Source organism: Garra rufa, chromosome 1 (assembly GCF_049309525.1).
Source record: "Garra rufa chromosome 1, GarRuf1.0, whole genome shotgun sequence".
Taxonomy (NCBI): Eukaryota; Metazoa; Chordata; class Actinopteri; order Cypriniformes; family Cyprinidae; genus Garra; species Garra rufa.
Window position 1 is genome coordinate 96,941,988 of NC_133361.1, and position 22,776 is coordinate 96,964,763.

Here is a 22,776-nt window from a genome sequence, read left to right on the forward strand (position 1 = left end):
TTTTGGGAAAAAGAATGGATTTGTAGCGTTTTGAAAAAATAAATATAAACTTTGAATGTATGATCGACAATATTGTTGTTTCATTTAACAATCGTTGTTTAACATGTTCAGAATGACCCAACAGACCATTTTAACAGGATAAATTGAATATTAACAAAATATATAGGTCTAGGAAAATTTTTTTTAATTTTCCTGAAAACTATTAAAATGGATTTATAGCATTTTGAAAAAGAGCTCCTCATATACTGTGTAGGTAACTCCGCTGTCATTGAAGTTTACTGAAGTAAAACAAGCAAGCCCACATCAACAAAGAATATAACCAAACAGCCCAAAATGTACCTATTGAAAAAGGTCCATATAATAAATAAATAAAAACATAAAAAGGGACCTTACAGTTCCATCAAACTGTGGGTATATTATGCTTTCTTTTTTCTTTTTCTTACAGTGTAAAGCAAAGAGTTTAAGATCGCAAAGTGTCTAAAATAAAATGTTAGCAGTATCTTGCCAGAGCAAAACAATCTTGAAAATAAACAATACTGCAGCCGCAGTAGGAGAGATCAAAATAGGGTCTTGTGAACTGGACTAGAGTTTAGATTCTCTGCCCGAGCCCGAGCCCAGGGCCGATATTTCCTGCCACTATCTTCGGGCCGGGCCGGGTAGGGCGGGGCCATGATCAAGCATTTGTGTGTGTTTTATTTTTTTTTTTTTTTTAAATTATTACTTAATTAGGATAATTGTGTGGAGAGCTATGCTATAATTAAAAATATTATACGAATATTTTAGCAAAGACGACCTGAGCCAAACGTGACGTGTACAATGTTGCGCAACGCATCTCATGCGCTGCAACGCTATAGCTCCCGCGACTTCTCCACTCGCATCCATAACACCGGGCCAGCTGTGCTGAATTGTGTATGTGTATAGCTTAAGTGCAACATGGAGCTTGAAGACGTACAGACAAAAATTTAAATGGGGGAGTTAACTTTGAGCAAGTTTGGAGGAAATCGGAGATATGGAAACATTTTCAACAAGTCGTGGGCAGTGACAACATATGTGTCGGCTTTGTGAAGTGCATTAAGTGCTAAGTTTTATAATAGGCTTTAAAATATTTATTTTGTTTAAAAAATATTCTAAAACTTATATGTATTAAATATGCCATCCAAAGTTAATTACTTCTTCATTTTCTGTGTTTATCATTGTTCATGTTTTTTAAGGCTATTTTTTCTTTCATTCGGATCTATGTGCGATCCATTCTGAATAAACAAACAATGCAGTTTACATGTTTCGTCCTTGTTGCATTTTTCAATAAGATAGGCTATATCTAAACTAATTTCTGTAGTTCAAACAACTAAGAATTGTAATTGAGAACGTCTGGTGTAACGGCTCACGTATTAAAAAATAGTCGGGTTTAAATCGGGCTCGGGCTCATAATTACAGTTAATGTGTCGGACCGGGTCGGGCTCGGACACAAGGTGCACGGGCTCGGGTAGGATCGGGTTTAATTTTTTGGGCCCGATCTAAGCTCTAAACTGGACTAACGTTTTCTCCTTATAGTTAAAATTAGTGGTTATTCAGTTCGTCAGGAGAGAAACGTGAAAACAAAGATCACTTACACCAAATAGATTGAGTCACTTCGTCCAGTTATCAAAGCTACTCAAGTGGCAGCGGCTCCAAAGTGCTGCTCCGCGTACTCATTTGCTCTCTTTGGGTCCGTGAAAAAGTGTTCCATGCCGTTGAATGTGACCCGCAGCTTCGCGGGGTATTGCATGCCAAACCTCACTCCCGGTTTATCCTTCAGCAGCTCTCTGGCTCTTTTGAACAGGGCACGCTGTTTCACGACTGCAGGGGGATAATCCGGAAATATCAGGACCCTTTGACCGCAGTAATTGATCCGCTGCATCTGGGCCGCCTTTCGTAGTATTTCTTCCACATCACGAGTGTAGTGCATTTTAAGAATGAAGGGACGAGGCCGCTTGTCGTCACCAGGCCGGGGCCCATGCACTCTGTGGCATCTGTCGATAAGCGGAGGCGCCGCAAGCGATAGTGCATCTTTCAGAAGTTGTTCTACAAAATCTCTGGGTTTCGTACCCGCTTCAGCCCCCTCCTTTACATACAGGATCCGCAGGTTTTCTCTCCTACTATGCCCCTCCAGGTCGGTGCATTTGTCGGGGAGTTTGTCCACAACTTTATTTAGACGTCCAACGTCCCGCTCCAGCTTAGTGATCGTGTCAGCGGCACTGGACGCGTTGCGCTCCAGATCCGATAGCTTAGTAGCGTGCTCACTTGAAGTAGCTTTAACAGCTAAAATTGCGGTGTTGGTTTCGTTTTTGAGAGCTGTTAATTTGCCCCTGATGGTGGTTGAGAGTTGATCAATTCTTGTGTCAATTATGTCCACAATCTCCATTTTTAGTGAGCGTAGTTCGGCGTGGAGGGAAGCAATAGCCTGCAGCACTGTGGAGTTTGGAGCGTCTCCACCCGAGGACTCCACCTCAGGCGTTAACGAGGCTGCAAGGCCTGGTTCAGTATGGCGGGCACCCCTTGGCATGGTCGTAGTTAACGGTCTAATCAAACGTAACGGCAAGAAATGGTCGTGTAGTAATTTATTACAGTTTTTATATCGTTTGTAGGCTGGCTTATTCCATCTCAGACAGGTTTTTTAAAGTTCGACTGCGGGAGCACCGTAACTCGCGTCTTACTCAGGCATGGGTGAACAGGAAGTCCCTGCTGTTATCACTTAGGGTGTACTCACTTATGTTGCCAGCTATTTCGATAAAAATGGCTCTATGCAGTTATTGTCGGACGACAGTAAATCTTTACTACTATACTACTATACTGCACATTGACTACTGCATATTTTGCATGTCTCTGGCTGCGTTCGAAACCGCATACTTCCATACTATATAGTAGGCAAAAAGCAGTAGGCGAGTGAATAAGTATGTTTGAATCTTAAGTATTCATAAAAGAGTAGGCGAGAATCAGTAGGCGAATGCACTAATTCCCGCGAGATTCGGACGAACGTCTACTTAAAGTGCGTTCGAATATGCCTACTTACCTACTATATAGTAGGGAAAATGAGTACGTGAAGAAAAAAGTACGTTCGAAACCTCAGTATTCATAAAAGAGTAGGCGAGAAATCCCCGGATGTCCTACTGCTTTAGCCCAGATTCTGGAGTGTGCATCCGATGGACACTTTTCTATCCCAGAAGCCCACGGGAGATCAATACGTCATAAAGAAGAAGAGAAAGAGGATTCGTCATATCCAAACATTTCAAATGAAAAAATGGACGCGGGTGTTTTCAAACGTGAGTATTAGAAACCAATAACACCGTTCCTTCTGTTTGTTGAGATTCTGTAAACTTTAATTGTTGCAGGTGTAAAGCCGCTACATAGCATAGTAACGTTATATTTCTGATTTGTTTTATGTATAGCAAACAGTAGTAAGCACATGTACGTCTCTAATGTGAATATACATGTATGATACACCATATATATCTTAAAGATGATAACCAAATGTATACTTAACATCTGACAGGAAAATCTTAGATAAGTTTTGCAGATGAACACATGTGAATGATGTATGTGTGCTTTTATGCAGTTAGCATCACTGCTTACATTAGATGTTACTGTATGTAATGTAAATACATTTACATAAAGAAATTAGATAACATAAATTAGATTACATAAAGAATGTTTTATTTGTCCATTAGTACTGTTGATGTATTGAGAAACATTTGTGTTGGATAAAAAACAACTTCAGTAACTAACTCAACATGTGAATGTAGTATTGAGAGCATACATCACAAAGGGAATCTATTTGAATGTTACAGGGACAGATGAGCAGACGCATCTGCTTAGGGCTGGGCGATTAATCGAAAAATAATCGAAATCGACATTCAGAACCTATAATCGTTAAAATTTTTCCATGAAGATTATTTCAATTACTTTCCCTTTAAAAAACACTAGCGCTCCGTTCCGTTATTCTGCCGACATTTTGATGGAGAGCTTAAACAGTATTTATACAGTAAAAAGTATTTACAGGATATACAAGAGTAATTTTATTTAGAGGAGATACTGCTTATTTTCTACTTTTAATATGAAAAACATTGAAAATTATTTATTTTGTTTCCAATAGTGCAAGTTATTTATTTTCACTAATTTAAGAAAAATGTGACTTTTCGTTTTAAGCAATGCTTGCTTTAATTTCAGTTGTTCAACACTGATGTTCAATTAATAATCATAGATCGTAGATAGTGTGTTTCCTTCAATTATTTTAAAATCAAGTAATGCACCCTTCATCCAAAAATCTCTCGCTTGTAATATGTGAACATATTTACTGTACAAAACTTGTCAGTGAACTATGAGGGCCAAAAAATAAATATTAAATAAATATAATTAAATATAATTTTATTAATAAATAAAATAATCGTTCATTAATCGTAATCGGGTTAAAATGTTCAATTAATCGAGATTTTGATTCTAAGCCAAATTGCCCAGCCCTACATCTGCTTATCCGGTGGAGAGCGGCTAATGAAGCCCTCTTCACCGGAAAGCGAAATGCTGCCATCAAAGGCTTCGAGTAAGTATACAACAGAAATGAATAAAACATCTTTTTAAATTTTAAGCTGTAGTTTATTTTAATTATTGTAATTTCAAATAGTTATTACAGCACTTTTCTGTTTCTTGATTTTGTGCCTTTGCTGCAGAGCTTTTGTGGTGGAGCAGGGCCTGCAAGGAAAGGTCACTGCTTCATTCATTAAAAAAATGGGAAAACTTGAAACAAAAATACAAAGTAAGATCATATTGTAACCTCTAATAAAGAAATCAAATCACACTGTGCTGTTAAACTGACTGTTTTTGTATTGTGTTTGTGCAATTTTGTAGGAACTGAAATGTCCAGCTACTGGCGTGAGCACTGAGGATGGAGAGCCCACAGCAGCATCATGGAAGTGGTATGGTATAGTGCCATGGATGAGGCAATTGGGAGCAGACCCTCCATCACACCACCTGCTCTCGTTGCCTCATCTGGGCCAGGTGTTGCTGTGGCCTCTTCATCCTCGGAGATGCCAGCGCTGGGAAAAAGAAAAAAAGATCTTGCCGATCTGATGAGGGAGATGGAGGAACGGGAAGCGGAGAGAGAGCGGGAAGCATCTGAGAGGGAGGAAAGAAGATGGCGAGAAATGGAGGAGAAGGAAGACAGAAGGGAACGAGAGAGACAGGAGAGAGAGGAGAGACGAGAAAGAGAGGCAAGAGAAAGAGAAGAGTGATGGCGGCAGGAAACAAGTGAGAGAGAGGAAAGGAGAGACAGGGAGGCAAAGGAAAGGGAGGAAAGATTCCTTCGCGTCCTTGAGGCTCTCACAAAAAAATGAATTAAATAAATTGTAAAATAAAAGCATGTTCTGATCATTTACTCATTTGGTTTACATAAAGAACAAGCATTTTAAAATAGATTCTATCTATCGATCTATCAATATGCATACAGTTCTGTGCAAAAATCATAGGCCACTACTTGCTTTGTTGTTTTAGCAATGCTTTAATGACCATCCATATTTATTTTGTAGTCTCTTTTAATAAGATTAAAAGATTCAGATTTTTTGAAAAATGGTTTTATGTATCTCCTTTATTTATTTTTTTATAAAGGAGATACATTAAACCATTTTTAAAAATCAGATCAAAATGGCTTCTATAGGCAAATCTGAGGGTGCAAAAAAATCTAAATCTAAATACTGAGAAAATGACCTTTAAAGTTGTCCAAACTTTATGCATATTACTAATCAAAACTTACATTTTGATATATTTATAGTAGGAATTTTACCAAAAAATCTTAATGTAACATGAATATTTTAAATAAATCCCTAATGATTTTTGGCATAAAAGAAAAATCAATAATTTTGACCCATACAATGTATTTTTGGCTATTGCTACAAATATACCCCAGCGACTTAAGACTTTAAGGTTTTGTGGTCCAGGGTATATATATTTGTAATCATCTATTCATAATAGCATTGCTAAAACAGCATCAAATGGTGGCCTGAGACATTATGCCTGATACGATGCATATAAAACAATTTCTATTCACAGTACACTGTGGACTTATAGACATTTGGTGATGCATTCAGAAGATAACATTCATAAATTGTTAAAATATAAAGTGATGAACAGTTTGTGCATATGTGGGGTGCAATGTACCACACACACTTTAAAAGGATAGTTTCGTTATTGTGTGTCTGATTCCTAAATGCATATAGAGCACTTAAAGGAATATCATGTTGGCCACTGCTCTGTTGGGTTTAGTTCCAACACACCTGTCTGTAATTTTCAAAGCAGCTGTTATTAATTGGATTGATTAGATTGTTCAGGTGTGTTTAATTAGGGTAGGAAAAACTCTGCAGAACAATTTCCCTCCATGACCTAAATTGAACTTGAGACTGCTTGCACAAACTGCCTTAAGTTTTGCATTAACTACACACTAGTAACAAAGTGATTAAAGTTTAACAAACTTTATAAATTTAATCAGTATTTACTTCATGTTGTTTGGTCCCCGTGTTTCCCCCCTTTTACACAAGAGCTGAGTATCAGTCAGTGGACTTTCAGAAGTTTCAAAAGCATCATCAAATAATGTCATGAAGCTCCAGAAAATCAGGCTCCATTGACTAATATTGTATTAACGGAATAATAGAAAAAGAGAAATTGAACAACATGAAGGCAGGTAAATAATGATAGAATTTATGTTCAGGTGAACTAACCTTTTAAGCCCCAAATAAAAACTGTATGACATGCAGTTATACTATAGTAACAGCTTTAGAAAACAGTAAGAAAACAGAAGCTTTATAGAGAGTTTGTGTCCGAGACGCTTTCAAAAAAGGTTTTACTAAAATCATTTTGATTTCTGACAGATGCTTTTATCCGAACTGACTTACAGTGTTCTTATTACAGGGACCCCAGTGCTTCTGGAGCAACCTGGAGAAATGAGCCTTGCTCAAGGACACACTGGTTATGATGGCTGCTGCAGAGATGGAACCCGCAACCTTCTGCTCACCAGTTCAGCCAACTACACCACAAAAGTAATAAGGCTTCACCAGAAATGAGCATATCTTTGTAAACATTTGAAATTAATCATTAATAACTGAAATGCTGACGATACTCATTTTCAAATGTTTTAATTGGTTAAAATGTTTTATAGATAGTCATGCTCATGGAGAGCAGCCACACAAATGTTTGGGGCAGACACAGCTGCAGCCAGGTTGTCCCGCACGTGATCTCCCGGTCTTGCCTGAGGGTTGTGGGGTTCAGGGGGGCCGTCATCATGGTCTTCCTCATCCTCTGCCTCAACGATGTCCCCATTGAGAAGAGCCAGATTATGAAGCACAGCGCAGCACGCAACAACCTCAGGCACAAAGGCAGGGCTGATCTCTAAGGCCTTGAAGAAGATAGAGCGCCAGCGCGTCTTCATCATCCCGAAAGCTCTCTCAACGATGTTACGGGCACGGGAGTGCTTGCTGTTGAAACGAGCCTGCACAGGGTTCTGCACAGGCTCTCTGTAAGGGGTGATGAGACAGATGGGTGCACTCAGACAAGGATAGCCACCATCCCCAAGGATGCACTTTCCTGGTGGTGGGTACAGGCTGCCCAAATACACAGGGCTGTTCCTCAGTACCCTGGCATCATGCACAGACCCAGGATATCCCACAAAGATGTCAAGGAATTTCCCCTGGTGATCAGTGATGGCCTGGAGTTGGATGGAGTGAAACAACTTCCTGTTGTAGTAACAGTGGGAGTTATTTGCTGGAGGTTTCATGCGGATATGACAGCCGTCGATTGCACCAACTGCCCTGCTGAAGGCTGGTGAACCAGACAGCTGTGCAAATCCTGCTCCCACTGCCTCCAGGTCATCACCGGTTGGAAAGCAAATCACCTTCCTTAAAATTCCCAGGACTGCTTTGCTCACTCTGTGCACAATGTCATGCACAGAGGTCTTGGGGATATCGAAGGTCTGTGACACTAGCCTGTAGGACGCTGCATGGGCAAGCCAGTAGAGGAACACCAGCACCTTGATATTCATTTCCCACCCATGGTCAGATTCCAGTCTGAGTGCACCAATGAGGGACCTGATAGACGGCAAAGACAGGCGAAAGTGGGCACGGTGGTCAGCTGCTTCATCCAAATACAGCTGCAGAATCGGCACAGCTGCATTAAGACCGCAGTAGGATGTGGGGTTCACCGCCTGTAAATATGTGAGACTTAGCACAATACATTTAAATAAAGCATTGTTTCATATGTTGTGAACTTGTATTCAGTCCCTCCAGAAATTCGCGATTTTGCGATCGCGCCAATTCACGCTAATTCAGCCAATCCCCGCGAATTATGTGCGGCCTTGCAATTTCATCCAATCACCGCGACTTTACCGCAAATTACCTACAAATATCACTGCGAAAGACCGCGCAAAGCAATTCAGGGCTCGAAATTGCCACCATTTCTTTACCGCCTTTAATGCCTAAATGCGTCTTTATGAATTAGGCATATAGCTAATGAAACAGTTTTGTTTTTGATTTGAATTATTTAAATTATTTCTTTACAGATCTGGATGATGTATAACTCTAACCTTTATAAGCAGAATGAAGTTTCACATCACACCGGCGCTTCCATGTCCTGCAAAGCCAGCTTCAGCATTCACTCTCTGCACAAACGCCCGGATATGCACCTAATATAGCACACATTTAGGTTAAACGATTAAACTAACATTGTGATATGCTTAAAGTTTTAAAATTAATTGAAATCTTGATTACTTGAGAGGGCTAAATTAATCTGCCACTTGGTCGTTAATAGCCTATTTAACATTATTATTTAGGCTAGTTACATATTTAAATGTATTATTTATTTGATTTATTTTAGCGTTTTGTAGGCTGCTTGTTCACTGACGAAAGTGTTCAAATAAACACACGTTTGTTAATAATGTTTGAGACTCATTTATTTTGGGTTTCAAAATAATATATGCATTTTTTATATAGACATATAGGCTATACACAAATTGTAGTGCCTGGAGCCAATCAGACATGAAATAACTAGTTATATTCCTTAAATGACTTCTCCCCCATGATTAACACCTATGTGCTATGAGCCAGTCCTCTGGTCACTATCCAACTCATCCCCCACCATCAAGATAAGACTCTTACAGGAATGCAGGGAAAGATAGACTTTCCTTATTCAGACATGCAGTCCCACATACAGTTATATAGAAATGTACACGTATCAATGTGTTAACTTTTCTTATATTGTTGTTTCTGTTATGTATGTCGGCCTCAAACATTAATCCGCAATAGGTGAATTATTGTGCATGCTAAGACTCACGTTTAGAATCACTCAGTCAAACGAGAAGATACATAGATCATGTTTGGTGTCTATGAGCAGCATTTATTATTCCCTAAATGTTAATGTTTGTGGCATCTTAATAACTCCTTGCTTTATAGGTATTATTGAACTTTTGAAAGTTTTGTGGCCAAACAACCAATCAGCTTCCACATGCGAAACCCCATTGTGAGAGACAAAGACTTTCAATCTTCCCTCCAAAACTCAGATCAACCGGATTGGACAAGGACCAACTGTGGGTGTGAACGACCTACAGGTTTATAAACCTTCCCTCATCCCTCTCTCTTGCTCTTGCCTTCGGGACACAAGGACACGTCACCCGCACCTCCCCCCAGATCCATGGGGGGGGGTCTCACCTAGCAGAGGAGATGATGAGGCCTGCAATACTCTCAAGGAACTGGAAAGGACTTTCTGAACTGAACACATACGGAACCAATGCACAACAACAACAAGCTTGCAAGTATCCGTCCTTTCTACAAACGTAGATAGCTGCGTTTAAGGCGTTTTATAAAAGAAACGATTTCAGGATGTTCAGAACCGTTTCATTCCTGTCCCTTTGCAAACTCACTTTCTGTCTCTCTCTCTCTTACTCTCTCTCTCTCTCTCTCTCTCTTACTCTCTCTCTCTCACGCGTTCTCTGTCTATTTGTGTTTTATGTACGTTTGTCCATGTGCGATCGTTTGTAAGTAGAATAGTTTAATAAACAACCATATATTCACATATAATGATTCTCTGTGCTGAATGCTTACATTACAAAGTCACTTAAACTGTTTCGATCTCATATTGCTACCTTAAGCCCTATTCTGTTCAATTGTTTAACTCCGTTCTGGTTAGTAAAAATGCGTTGCCGTGACGACGGGCCAACGTCAGATTAATAGGTATCACTGAATAATTTGCTGGACAAAGAAACCAGTTGATATCGTTATTACTGTTACTGATCAGAAACTGGAAATTGCGTATATTTAATGACGATTATTATACACGATTTCCTGTGAGTTAAACTACTTTCCCTGACTGTAATGTATGTTTTAAATAACTCATTTCATCCTATTCATTGGTCGTAAGACCTGGTGGAGTTTGCAGTGTATATGTGATGAGAGAAACAGTCTCATGCATATACACACATATATTGATCATCTTAAATTCTTTGAGCTAACCAAAATTCTCTACACAAATGTTATGTATAGAGCATTTCAAGCGCTATTCGGCGGCTTAAGGAAGTGACGTCGTTGGTCCCAGGACGTTTCCGGTTAGTGATCCAGCGCATTCAAAACAATGGCGAGAAGCGGTTTATGAACAGTGGGATTGTGGTTATATATATACACACATCCTGCTTAAATGTCTAAATTAAAATTAGATCCTTGTCGTTCAGTGGTTGTGTGCTCCCTCTGGGGCGGTACAAACATTCTGAGACGTGTTTAACGGTAGATTTCCGCGAAACGTACCTGTGTTGCGGCAGTGAAGGAGAAGGCTGGATAACAACAAGCAACTCTAGGATATACAGCGCACATTTCGATTCAGGCAAGTAAATATAGTTTTTAATTATTCTGTTTATTTGTATATCTTTACGTTAACTCTTCAAGTATGATGCTGCATAATTTAAAGTAGCATTTTGTCATTGTTTACATATGCATCTAGCTTTCGTGTGTAACGTTAATGAAAAAAGGCAAGTTTTTTATTTCTGTTTTATTTCTGTTTTATTGCTAAGTGTTATGTGGGTTAAATTCATATTAGTCGTCTAGTTATTTTGTCAGTTGACAAATGCAGTGAGTAACATGAAAGTACGTAAATGTCGTATTGTGTAACAGTTAACAGCAGTAGTTTACAAAACGTAATGTTTATGGTAAATATTATTTTCCATCACATAAGCTTTGGTAATGTTAATTCCAAGCTGTACTGACGTATTAAGCAATAATAGCATTATTATTTTTTTATATTCTGCATTATATTAAATGATTGTTTTTCTACTTTTATCCTTATATAATGTACATAAAATTTATACAGGTGATTTCTAATATCATTTGTTTCTTAGTCTAGGAAGCATTTTGAAGTAAGCAGTTGTAAATATGCAGCAGGGTCACTAAATCTGACAATACAGTGTAATACTGAAATTTGTTAGCTCCCTGTAATTCCCATAGAATTGGTTAAATGTTATATACATTTTCATAATGATGGCTAATATCCTTTGTTTTGTTTTCAAGAAAGTATTCTAAACTGATGTAAACAGTTGCAGAAATACAGAAGGGTCACCAAATCTGAGAAGGCAGTGTAAGGAGAGCCATCATCTGTAGACACCCAAGGACAGCTGATCATCCTGCAGTGACAAACCACATCTGACCATATCAACACCCAGATGTGTTTGAGAACTTGAGTGTAGTATTCAGTAATTTAGTGTAGTACTTAAAGCGACTGATGACCAGGCCGGATACAGACTCCTGCTTTTGATATTTGTTCCCCCTTTGTACTCCATTTCAGTTCAAATGTTGTTTCAGTTGTTGTTGTTTCATTTGTTGAAGCATTTTATGTTCATACAAATATTTACATATCAATACATGTGCTGGAAATAAAAACAGTTGAAAGTGAGAGAATGCTTTTTGTTTATATACAGTACTGGTCAAAAGTTTGGACAAAGTAGTTTTTTATGTTTTTGAAATAAGTATTTTATGTTTATTAACATGATTAATTATTTAAATGATTTCTATTGTAAAAAATATGTTGTGCAAAGCTGAATTAGCATCAGCCTTTACATTACACCAGTATTCATTTTCTCATGAATATATATATATATATATATATATATAATTTGTGTGGGTGTGAACAGTAAATACGTGCATAAAATATATGAATGCTTTATATGTGTTTGTGTGTGCATTTATTAATCTGCAGATATACAGGTTTATGTAAAACACGTTAGCCAGCATTGAATTGCGACGATCTTGTTTATTTGTGATCACATGATGACTCGAAGCATTCATACCCTCCACTTGCACTGTTCCACAGCAACAAACTTGACCAAACTAACGTTGAACACATGTTGAAATGAATTCAACACGTAATAATAGCATCGAGCGCTTAGTTTAATAGCATACATTTAGCGTTGTTTGGAACGATATGTATTGTGAAAGATAATGTACTAATGAAAACAAATATTTAAACAAGAAATACAGACTGACCACGCAATGCAAGTAAATTAATCACGAACAACCTCCGGATATCTTGGGAACAAAACATGAAGTAAGTTGCACTGCTTGCTTCAGACTGATGACATCCATTGTACGAATAAATGTTCACAATATTTCCGTTCATGTGATATGCTTTTAGCAATCTCCCGTGTACACGCACGCAGCATCGATTAGTTAATGAGCAGCTTTTTTACCTTAACTAGCCTTTTTGCTAGATTTTAAAAGAATGTGTTCGTATTGACAGATCGGAGAAATAGCGCTACCGGAAATGTTTCAGGACCGGACATGCGCAGTAACGTTCCAACGCGCTTGTTATTGTTTACATCCTTGAAATGGTCTATAACTACATAATTAAATGAATGTTAAATGAACATAAAAAGAAACAACTGTGGACATCATAAACACATGATTGAATAAATGAAAGAATGAATGAATACATTTGGAAAATGTAATAATATGTAATAAATCTTATAAATATTATTTGTAAATATTTGAAAAATAATACTTTTTTCATTTCATTCCATAAATATACTTTAATGTGTTTTTAACCAATAGAAAAACTCCTAATACCACTGACATAAGTTTTATTGTTCATATGTGTTTCCCTGTAAATATCAGGGCACTTTTTGGATCACAGACAGAGAAGCGTGTGAACAGGACTTTTATTTTTTTAAGTTTAAAAAAAAGTGACGTCATAGGGCTGCGGCGCGCTCCTGCATCGGTGAATGGTTTCAGCTGAAGAAAGGTCTGTACTTTTAATCATTTAAAGTGTTTAAATTCATACTACGCGTTCAGTCTATTATATGGTTTCACGCGATATAGACTGCATAATTATTGCGTGTAACATTGCAATATTTAATATAATAATGAACGTTATTTTGTGGGTAACGCGCCTCCACAGATCAGCCTGATTTCTCTCTCTGTAGTGATTCAGATCATAAACACGAATTACAAACTCCGAGTCAATTGAGTCAGTTGATTCACAAAATGATTCACTGTTTCGAATCGCTGCTCGCTGAGAGACCTGCAGCTCAAAACAGAGTCAAAGCAACGAGAACTAACTCAAATATGTGCAATGACAACTTTTACAAACAATTGCAAACGTTTTTGTTGTTGTAATGACAATCTTAAAATAAAATAGCGATTTTTGTACAAGATGCCTCAATAAATGTAATATACTCATCATTAAATGTTGAAGTTGAAGTTTTGAGTTTTTGTCTAATCAGATCATTTAAGTGCATTAACTATTGCTCTGACTCCCTTACTAGTGCACTATTACTGAACTAGAGCTGATTGAGATGCACACAATTTTTTTTTCCTGTTAATAATTGTCATCTTAAACAGGACAAAGTTTCCAAACACGGAAGAAAAAAAAAACGTCTGGTGAGGCAACTGAGATCCATGCAACATAAAGATGGCGTTTATTAAAGAGGAGAGTGAAGACATGAAGATTGAAGAAACATTGAGAGTCAAACATGAAGATAGTGAGGAACAAACAGGTTGGTTTTCATTCTCAAAGCTAAAGTATCCTATGAACTGTCCTCTACATTTTCTCAATTAATTTGTCTTTGGCAGGTGTTTTTCTACAGTTTGCCCTCTTGCAGATCTCTTTTTTTTAAAGGATTTCAGCTTCATTTTTTTCTTAGAGTTATCTTAAAGACCATTTTTAACTCATAGTGCTTTGATTTAAAAACAGCATTTAAATAATTGTGTGAAATCAAATATTTATATGTTAATACTGCTAGGATTGAGTAATATTTTCATATGAAATAGGTAAATAAGGGCTGTGTTCATGTGGTCTAACTTGCTCAGATGTAATGATTACGTATGTGAAATAAAGTCTGGTCGTCGCTTTCACTCGACTAGTTCTGCCGCCTTAATAGTTCAATGAATGTTAGTTTATGAGAAGAGTCAACTAATATTTTATTAGTTGGTCAGTCACAGAAAAAAACTGTCCATGTCAAAAACGTCAAAGAGATCGTAAACATCTAGGACTAATTCCAGTATATCAGGCAGGGAAAAAAAACATTCGTCTATCATTCATCAAGCTCACATCTGGCTTATCATTTGAAAGTGAAGCATGTAAATAAGCAGCAGATCGCTTCATCTGCTTCATCTGGTGACTTATGCTGGACTGAGACACACACCAGTTTATCAGCCGCCTCAGTATTTAAGCTGCTTTTTCTAACATATAGTTATAAAATACTACATAATCTTGTCCTGGCTGGTCAAATGCTGGGGTTGTGTGACGTTTGTTTCAGAGAGGGGTGTTAGGGGTGGGTTTTACAGTAAGGCTGGTCTGACAGTGGAAGTGCTGTTTGATTTTGGGCTCGCGGTTTGAGGTGCAAAGCCGTTGACTCTGTCCAGCTCATTGTTAGCCCTGGTACACACTGGCCCAAACTGGCTATTGTCAACATGAGTGTTAAAGGAACACTCCACTTTTTTTTTTGGAAAAGGCTCATTCTCCAACTCCCTCTTAAAGGTATGGTTCGGAGTAGGATTGACTTCATTGCTATGCACTGCGAAGTCCCTTCCGAAGTTTTTTTTTTTTTTTACCTTAGTCGAACATTTATGGAGATATTAGAGTTTTTCGAATTGCTTGTTACAGCAGTAGACAGTACATGTAGTGTATCTCGTAAATTGCACCTCCCTTTTGCAGCCAGTCTCTTGCGGCCAGTCAGAAGCCGCTTTTCCACTGTCGGGCCAGTGCGAGCCAGTGCTAAGAGCGTGCCGGGCGGGGCCAATGGCCTCGAGTCGCAAGCACCAAGACCAAAAGTAAGCTGCGTTTCCACTATCGAGCCAGTAGCCTCGCTGCGCAAACCTAAAGCCCGCCCTTTACACACCTCTTTGAATCAAACGTCACGAAACCCCTCCCCTTTCAGCGGGGAGATTGAAAGTCAGTCACCGTAGTGTGATTATCGAAGGAAGAGAGCCGAAGCGGCTGTTTGCTCCTTTTGGTGTTTTCTTGGTGGAAGATGAGGCAGCGAAAACAAGATGCGAAGACGGAGGCTCAGTAGCGTTTACGGCGAAAGCTTATATTAGCTGCAAGGCAAAAAAGAACAATAAAGCGACGTGGAAGCCGGATACAGCGAATGCAGAAACGTCTAATGTTCGTGATGTCTGTTCTGATGCAAGAAGTGCTCTGCAACAGTTGTTTATGCAGCAGCAATATTTGTAATATATTACATGAATAAATTACTTGAAAAGAAGCTTTGTTTTTATGACCGACACACAAGTCTTTCTTCTAACTTGGTATTACATTAAACTAAATGTTGCATATTATCTACACACTACTGCGAAAAATAACTACACAGTTGTACTTCTAGTATAATTTTGTATGCTTTTATTTAGGCACAGATACAGGTACAGTGTATGTTAACAATTTATCAAGGTGTGTTGGTGAGTTTCTGTGGGTGTTTTTGGACGATGTAAATAAACTTATACATCAGATCTAATTTTTATAGGATCTTATTTGCATTTTTCCAAATTTAAAAACGAGTAGATACTAATCAGACAGTCATTTGGATATAGACAGTCAGCTGGATATTTAGCTTTGTGAGTCCAGCAGCGATGTATTTTATCACGTCTTTGTTTCTGCAGACGCCGTCAAACTGGCGTTGTATATTGTCATCGGCCCAAATACATAGAAGAGCCCTGTATTAGTAATACAGTGAAATGCGCATCGTACCGCAGACACACTCCGCCTTTCACTTTGACCACGCCCCGGCTGGCCCGCGTTGGCCCAAGGTTTTCGTCGGGCCGAAAAACCCGGGCCATTGGCCCTGAGGAAGCACCGACGAGGCACGATCAGGCCCCGGAAGTGACAGTGGAAACGCGACTGGCTCTGGCTGAATTGCAGTTTAAGCCACTTCCGTGTTGGTTTCAATTGAGAGAGCGGGAGGTTGCAGCTTGAAGACGCTGCAGGCAGTGGCGTGAAGTAAAATTCAAAGGGTTTCCAGTGATCAGGGAACAATGAATACTGTGTAGGGACCATGTCAGTTGGAACACAGTTCATGCACAGAGCTCAATTCTAATGAGCTGATTATCAGTCAGGTGTGTTATCTAAGAGAGACATGCAAAATATGCAGAGCAGGCGGAGCGTGAGGACTGGAATTGAGAACCGCTGGCTTAGGGCATATAGGATTTAGTTGTGTGTTAGTTTTGACACTTTACATGTTTAAATGTTTTGATGTCTGCTGTTTTGTTTCTTTAAACTGGGGTTAACTTTTACTTGTCTTTTTTCACTTTAGACCTGATGGCACTGAAAGAGGAGAGTCAAGTACTAAATGAAATGGAAGAGAAAGATTATGATTTCATAGATGGAGAAAAATCTTTTAGTTGTTCACAGACTGAAACGACTTCCTCAAGAAAAAAGACTCGAAAGAAAGGAAGAAGTTATTTTGCCTGCCAACAGTGTGGAAAGTGTTTCAGTCAAAGAGGAAGTATTAAAAGACACATGAGAGTTCACACCGAAGAGAAACCTTATGCCTGCGAACAATGTGGAAAGCATTTCGGTCTTAGAAAAAGTCTTAAATGGCATTTTATGATTCACACTGGAGAGAAGCCTTACGTCTGCCAACAGTGTGGAAAGGGTTTTACTCGATCTGAAAAGCTGAAAGTCCACATGAGAGTTCACACTGGAGAGAAACCTTATGTCTGCGAACAGTGTGGAAAGAGTTTCAGTCTTAGAAAAAATCTTAAAAGGCATTTTATGATTCACACTGGAGAGAAGCCTAACACATGCCAGCAGTGTGGAAAGAGTTTCACTCAACCTGGACACCTGAGAGTCCACATGAGAATTCACACTGGAGAGAAGCCTTACGTCTGCCAACAGTGTGGAAAGAGTTTCACTCAACTTGGGCACCTGGGAGTCCACATGAGAGTTCACACTGGAGAGAAGCCTTATGTCTGCCAACAGTGTGGAAAGGGTTTTACTCGATCTGGAAAGCTGAAAGTCCACATGAGAATTCACACCGGAGAGAAGCCTTATGTCTGCGAACAGTGTGGAATGCATTTCAATCATAGGCTGAATCTTGAAAGACATGTTTCAATTCACACTGGAGAAAAGCCTTTCATATGCCAACAGTGTGGTAAGAGTTACACTCAAAATGGAAGCCTTACCAGACACATGAGAATTCACGAACACCCTTATGAGTGTGATCAGTGTGGAAAGAGTTTTGATCAACATGAAAACTTTGAAGTCCATAAGAGAGCTCATGAAGAGAGTCCTTACTCATGCTCTGAGTGTGGAAAGAGTTTCAGTCAAAAACAGCTCTTTGAAGACCACATGAGAATTCACTCTGGAGAGCAACCCTACACATGCCCTCAGTGCGGAAAGGGGTTTAATTATAAGCATCACCTTCAAGACCACATAAGAGTTCACACTGGAGAGAAGCCTTTCACCTGCAAACAATGTGGAAGAAGTTTCAACCGAAAAGGAACTCTTAACAGACACATGAGAGTTCACTCTGGAGAAAAGTCAGCTAGATGTGATCACTCCTTTACGAAAATTAACAATGTTTTTTTCGTAGAAACCATGGTTTAACTATGGTTTTTGTATTAAACCATTTTAACTATAAAATAAACCATGGTTCTACCACAGTCACCATAGTAAAACTATAGTTTTTGAAGTAAAACCATAGTAACTCCAAAATAAACCATGGTTTTACTACAGTAATTGTAGTTAAGCCATGTTTTTTTTATAGTAAAACAATAGTAACTACAAAAGAACTATGGTTTTACCACAGAATCGACAGTGAAACAATAGCAATGATGAAATGAACCATCTGTAGCATAAATGTTAAAATTAAAAAAATGATGTACTATAATATGTGTGCTTATACTTTTTACCCGGAAGAAATAAGTAAGCATGATTTTGTAAAGGAAAATAATCCTTTTTGACATACATATATAAAATAATGGCTTAAGCTGCTCTTCCTCTTTCACATCCGAATTGTTTTGCTTCCTGGGGATTGAGTTGGTTTTGCAGACCCATCTCCTTAATTTCCCAAACATACAAAAAAATACATAAACAGTGATACTTTGCCAGAAGCACATAACACACTCAACACTTCTTCAAACACTTTCTTGTGAAGACCTCGTCCCTCTTTATATGGAGCCAAATAAACCAAAATGTCACAACTGTCCATTGAATTAAAAAAAACCCCATTATACTATGTTTATCATAAAGAACAGGCTTTTTTATTATTAAACCACTATGCTTTTTTTTTTGTTCTATATTTTTATGATGTTTTTGCAACCTGGTCATTTGGCAATACATATACATAATTTACATAAGCAATAACAATGTGTATACAGTTGTAAGTCCACATGAAGTGCCACGTCTCCTATAGATCACAGCAACTCCCAGAACCTCACAGCAGACAACATCGAAACAACAATACACATTCACCACATCTGCCCACAACAGCACAAATTACCCAATATGCCACTGTGTGCTTCCCAAGTTCACTGTTACACAAGCAACACATGAAGATCTCTGTGCTAGATATTTTTGGCCAACTACACAAGCTACATCCATAACTTCATCCACATCAGCCCCTCAAACATCTACACTACAACCCAGTGAATCTCAAACATCAAGCTCAATCATATCACCCACTAAATCCCAACCATCAACACAAACACGCACCCCACCCAGACAATAAAATATATCCACAGATGTCTGCTGGGAGTGTTTCTGTGTCTGTGTTAGTTATTTATTTTTGTGGCTCAACCTTTTTGAGGACAAACTTTCAAGTGAATGTGCCATGGCTTTCACACCAAAGCAAAATAAAGACATTTATAGCCACATTTGTGGATTAAAAATTGCAGAAGAAACACTAGATGAGAAGCAGACAGTGGACAACTACATCCTCCAGAGGCTAATACAGCATTGGCCAGGTCAACATTGACCATTTATTAGACTTTTCAGGTGTATTTGAGGCTGTTATGTTGATTGAAAATCCTGAGGAGGAAGCTGAAATGGGCAACAACAAATATCATTGTTCAGGGATAATGGATATTTTGATGAAAGAGTCCAGGCCAATTTTTGCACTCTGATCAGGGATAATTCCTTGAGATTTGAAGTAGTACAATAACAGGGAGTCTGTTAGACATGACAAAGACCTACAGAAAACATATGCCACAAATTGATTTCTTAAAACTAGTTCTATATTGTCAAAGACAAAATCCTATAAAACAAGTGCACCATCTGAAATATTCATTCAAGGAATGTATGCATCATTACAAGGCAGGTACAGGAAGCACATTCTGCAACACAACCTTCCAGACAGAATGATACAGAACCGTTTCAATGTGGAAAAATAAAGTTTGGAGGACCTTGAAGAAAAATGAGCCAAGAAGAACATGTCACCGAAAAGAAAAGAAAACAAAGTGCTTTCAAACCCACAAGTTCTACCTTCTAAAGAAAAATGGAGTATTAGGGTCATTAATTCAAATCTTTTATCATTACATACATTATTAAAAGCTGATAAAATGCAATTAGTATTTCTATTATTAACAGAGAAGTCAACTGTTACACACTGCTTTATATCCTTCATTTCTGCCTGTCCTTGTAGTCACCAAAACCTTCTGTTGGTCAGCCCAATACAGAAACGAAAGGAATGGGAAGTGAAGGACGTTACGTGTGGCCAAGTATGGTGACCCATACACACACACACACACACACAGAGCACAAGAGAAAATGAGGGAGAGAGAGATGAAAGGATGAATTTTTTTTTAGCAGTTCAAACACAGTTCAAATCCAAGATCAAAGAGTTTGAGGCAAATGACCTTTTCTGCTTCAGAATATTTTGTCTGGTTCTGCCTATTTGTTTTGGAAACAAAATTATGTGATTGCAGCTCAGGTATAACTGTGACTTGCATACAGCACAGAGTTCATTCTGCTGCAACATCATGGCGAAAGTTCACTCTTCAGGAGACTCTGGATTAGATCTTGGACTCCAGCGATGAAGAAGTGGGAGATACTATATCAGGACTTTGATGAAGCTTCTGAAACAGAAGACAACATCGACCAGGACCAAGATCACAGTGAAACTGGTGAAAATTCAGACAAGTTTTAGCTGAGAGTTTGGTAGACATTCAGGCTTATATTGGTCTTCTCATTCTTTCTGGCGTATACCGCTCCAACAATGAGGCCATGGAAAGTTTATGGGATGCAGAGTTTGGAAGGGGAATTTTTCGTGCAGTAATGCCTTTGAAAATCTTCAGAAAAATGTCAAGGGTCATCAGGTTTGATGATAAGCAGACAAGAATTGCTCGACAAATTAGAACAAGTCCGTTTTTTGTGGAACAAATGGGTTGAACATCTACAATCCTGGCCAAAATGTCACGGTCGATGAGTGCTTGGTGCCATTCAGAGGGCGCTGTCCATTAAGACAATACATGCCCAATAAGCCAGCAAGATATGGCATCAAAATTTGGGCAGCATGCAATTCGAAATCTAGCCACGTATGGCAAATGCAAGTCTACACTGGCAAGTCTGTGAGTGGACAGCAAGAAACAAACCAAGGGATGAGAGTTGTTCTGGATGTCACCGAAGGGCTGCTGGGTCATACAATCTTCTGTGACAATTTTTCCCACATCGCTTTCCCAGGAGCTGCTAAAGAGGAGACTTACAATGGTCGGAACAATTCGAAAAAATAAGCCAGAACTCCCACCTGCCATACTTGCAACAAAGACCAGAGCTAATTTTTCAATGTGTGCCTTTATGGAGACACAGTCGCTGGTTTCTTACTGTCCCAAAAAAAAAAGTGCTTTTGCTAAGCACACTGCACAGGGAGGCCACAGTAAGCAGCAGAGAAGACAAGAAGCCCCAGATGATATTGGATTATAACAAATCCAAAGGAGGAATGGACAACCTGGATAAGGTGTTTATTTTTTTTAGGGGTGGGCATAGATTAATTTTTTTAATCTAGATTAATCTAGATAAAATTTTGGAATTAATCTAGATTAATCTAGATTAAAATGGCTAATTTGAATTCTGCTGAAGGCATTCAGAATATGTGTGCTACCCAAATAATGACTTAAAGTCTTTGAGAATGGATCATAAAGCTCATGAAGCTGTTCTATGATAATTTGTTGATGAAAATAAATTATGTTCAATTAGATGTACTTGTGTTTACTAACTAACTAACAATGAAATTATTTTTTCTACCTATTAGATTGTGTTTTTTTTAACGTCAACACCTACCCAGCCCATTACATGTTACACAGTACTTTTATTTTGACAGGTTGCCGAGAAGTTTCTGTGTACACAGTATGATATGATGCTAGTTTTCTCAAATGAAACGGTAAAAGTGACACTCACAGCAGCTTGGGAGATTGAGTTTATCTGTTCATGTGAGATGCAAAAGCCAAAAACTACCGGGAGCGTCACGTGTGTTTCAGTATGCGTGTAGTAAAAGCTCGTCTCCGCAATGCATACATACAGCTAGGCAAACGGAACATACCGGATTTTTATTAAAACGGTCTTTTTGCATTTCAGTTTTCACATACACTAGTCCATATGGCGATTTGAATTAAGTGACTGACCAACATTTGATTTATGAATCCAAAAAACGACGAATTTACGTGGCATTTCGCGCTATAGTAGATTCGATTTTTATGAATGGAGGACGACGCGATCCCGTCTGTGTTTTGGCGGAGGAGACTTAAACGCGCGACCATATTCTACTACAGTCTTCGGTATACATCCGCGTTAAACTATCAAGGTGAAAGTCATCATAGCTTGCGTAGTTTAGACCCAGCTCCCAACCCAAATTTGAGAATAGATTAACGGCGATATTTTTTTTATCGCGCGATAAGAGTTTCACGTTAACGCAGCACGTTAACGCCGATAACGGCCCACCACTAATTTTTTTATTGTATTTTCTATTTTTATTGAAATGTAAATAATAGTTATAAAGTGAGTGGCATATCACTGCCTTGGAATTATAGTATAATGTTCTATCTGACATTTTTGTCAAGATGAAGCTCATTATCTCAAAACCGTTCATAATTCAGATAGAACCTTATAATTCCAAGGTGGCAATATTTATTTTGCAAGCAAACAGCAGATGAACTAAGTGTGAGTGTTTGTAATACTGCAGATGGTCGCTACTTACACCTGCAAACAAAAGACAGCTTGTTGGCCCATGGTGCTGTTTTACAACATGCTTAATGTCTCTGCACTGAATTCCTTCGTGCTGTGGTCTGACATCTGTCCAGAATG

The 22,776-nt window shown here is 38.5% G+C and overlaps 1 protein-coding gene across 1 annotated transcript; it reads left to right on the top strand.

The window, feature by feature from the left end:
- Positions 1-13,899: 13,899 nt before the first annotated feature.
- On the top strand, positions 13,900-18,355 carry LOC141340644 (uncharacterized). Its single transcript, XM_073845697.1, has 2 exons — positions 13,900-14,041; positions 16,793-18,355. Exons 1-2 carry the CDS (start codon positions 13,957-13,959, stop codon positions 18,085-18,087), a joined length of 1,380 nt encoding a protein of 459 aa, XP_073701798.1. The 5' UTR covers positions 13,900-13,956; the 3' UTR covers positions 18,088-18,355.
- Positions 18,356-22,776: the final 4,421 nt, after the last annotated feature.

Coding starts and splice junctions, on each gene's coding strand:
- LOC141340644 (XM_073845697.1), top strand. CDS start 13,957: ATGGCGTTTATTAAAGAGGAGAGTGAAGACATGAAGATTGAAGAAACA. Junction 14,042..16,792: donor AGATAGTGAGGAACAAACAG/GTTGGTTTTCAT, acceptor TTTTCACTTTAG/ACCTGATGGCACTGAAAGAG.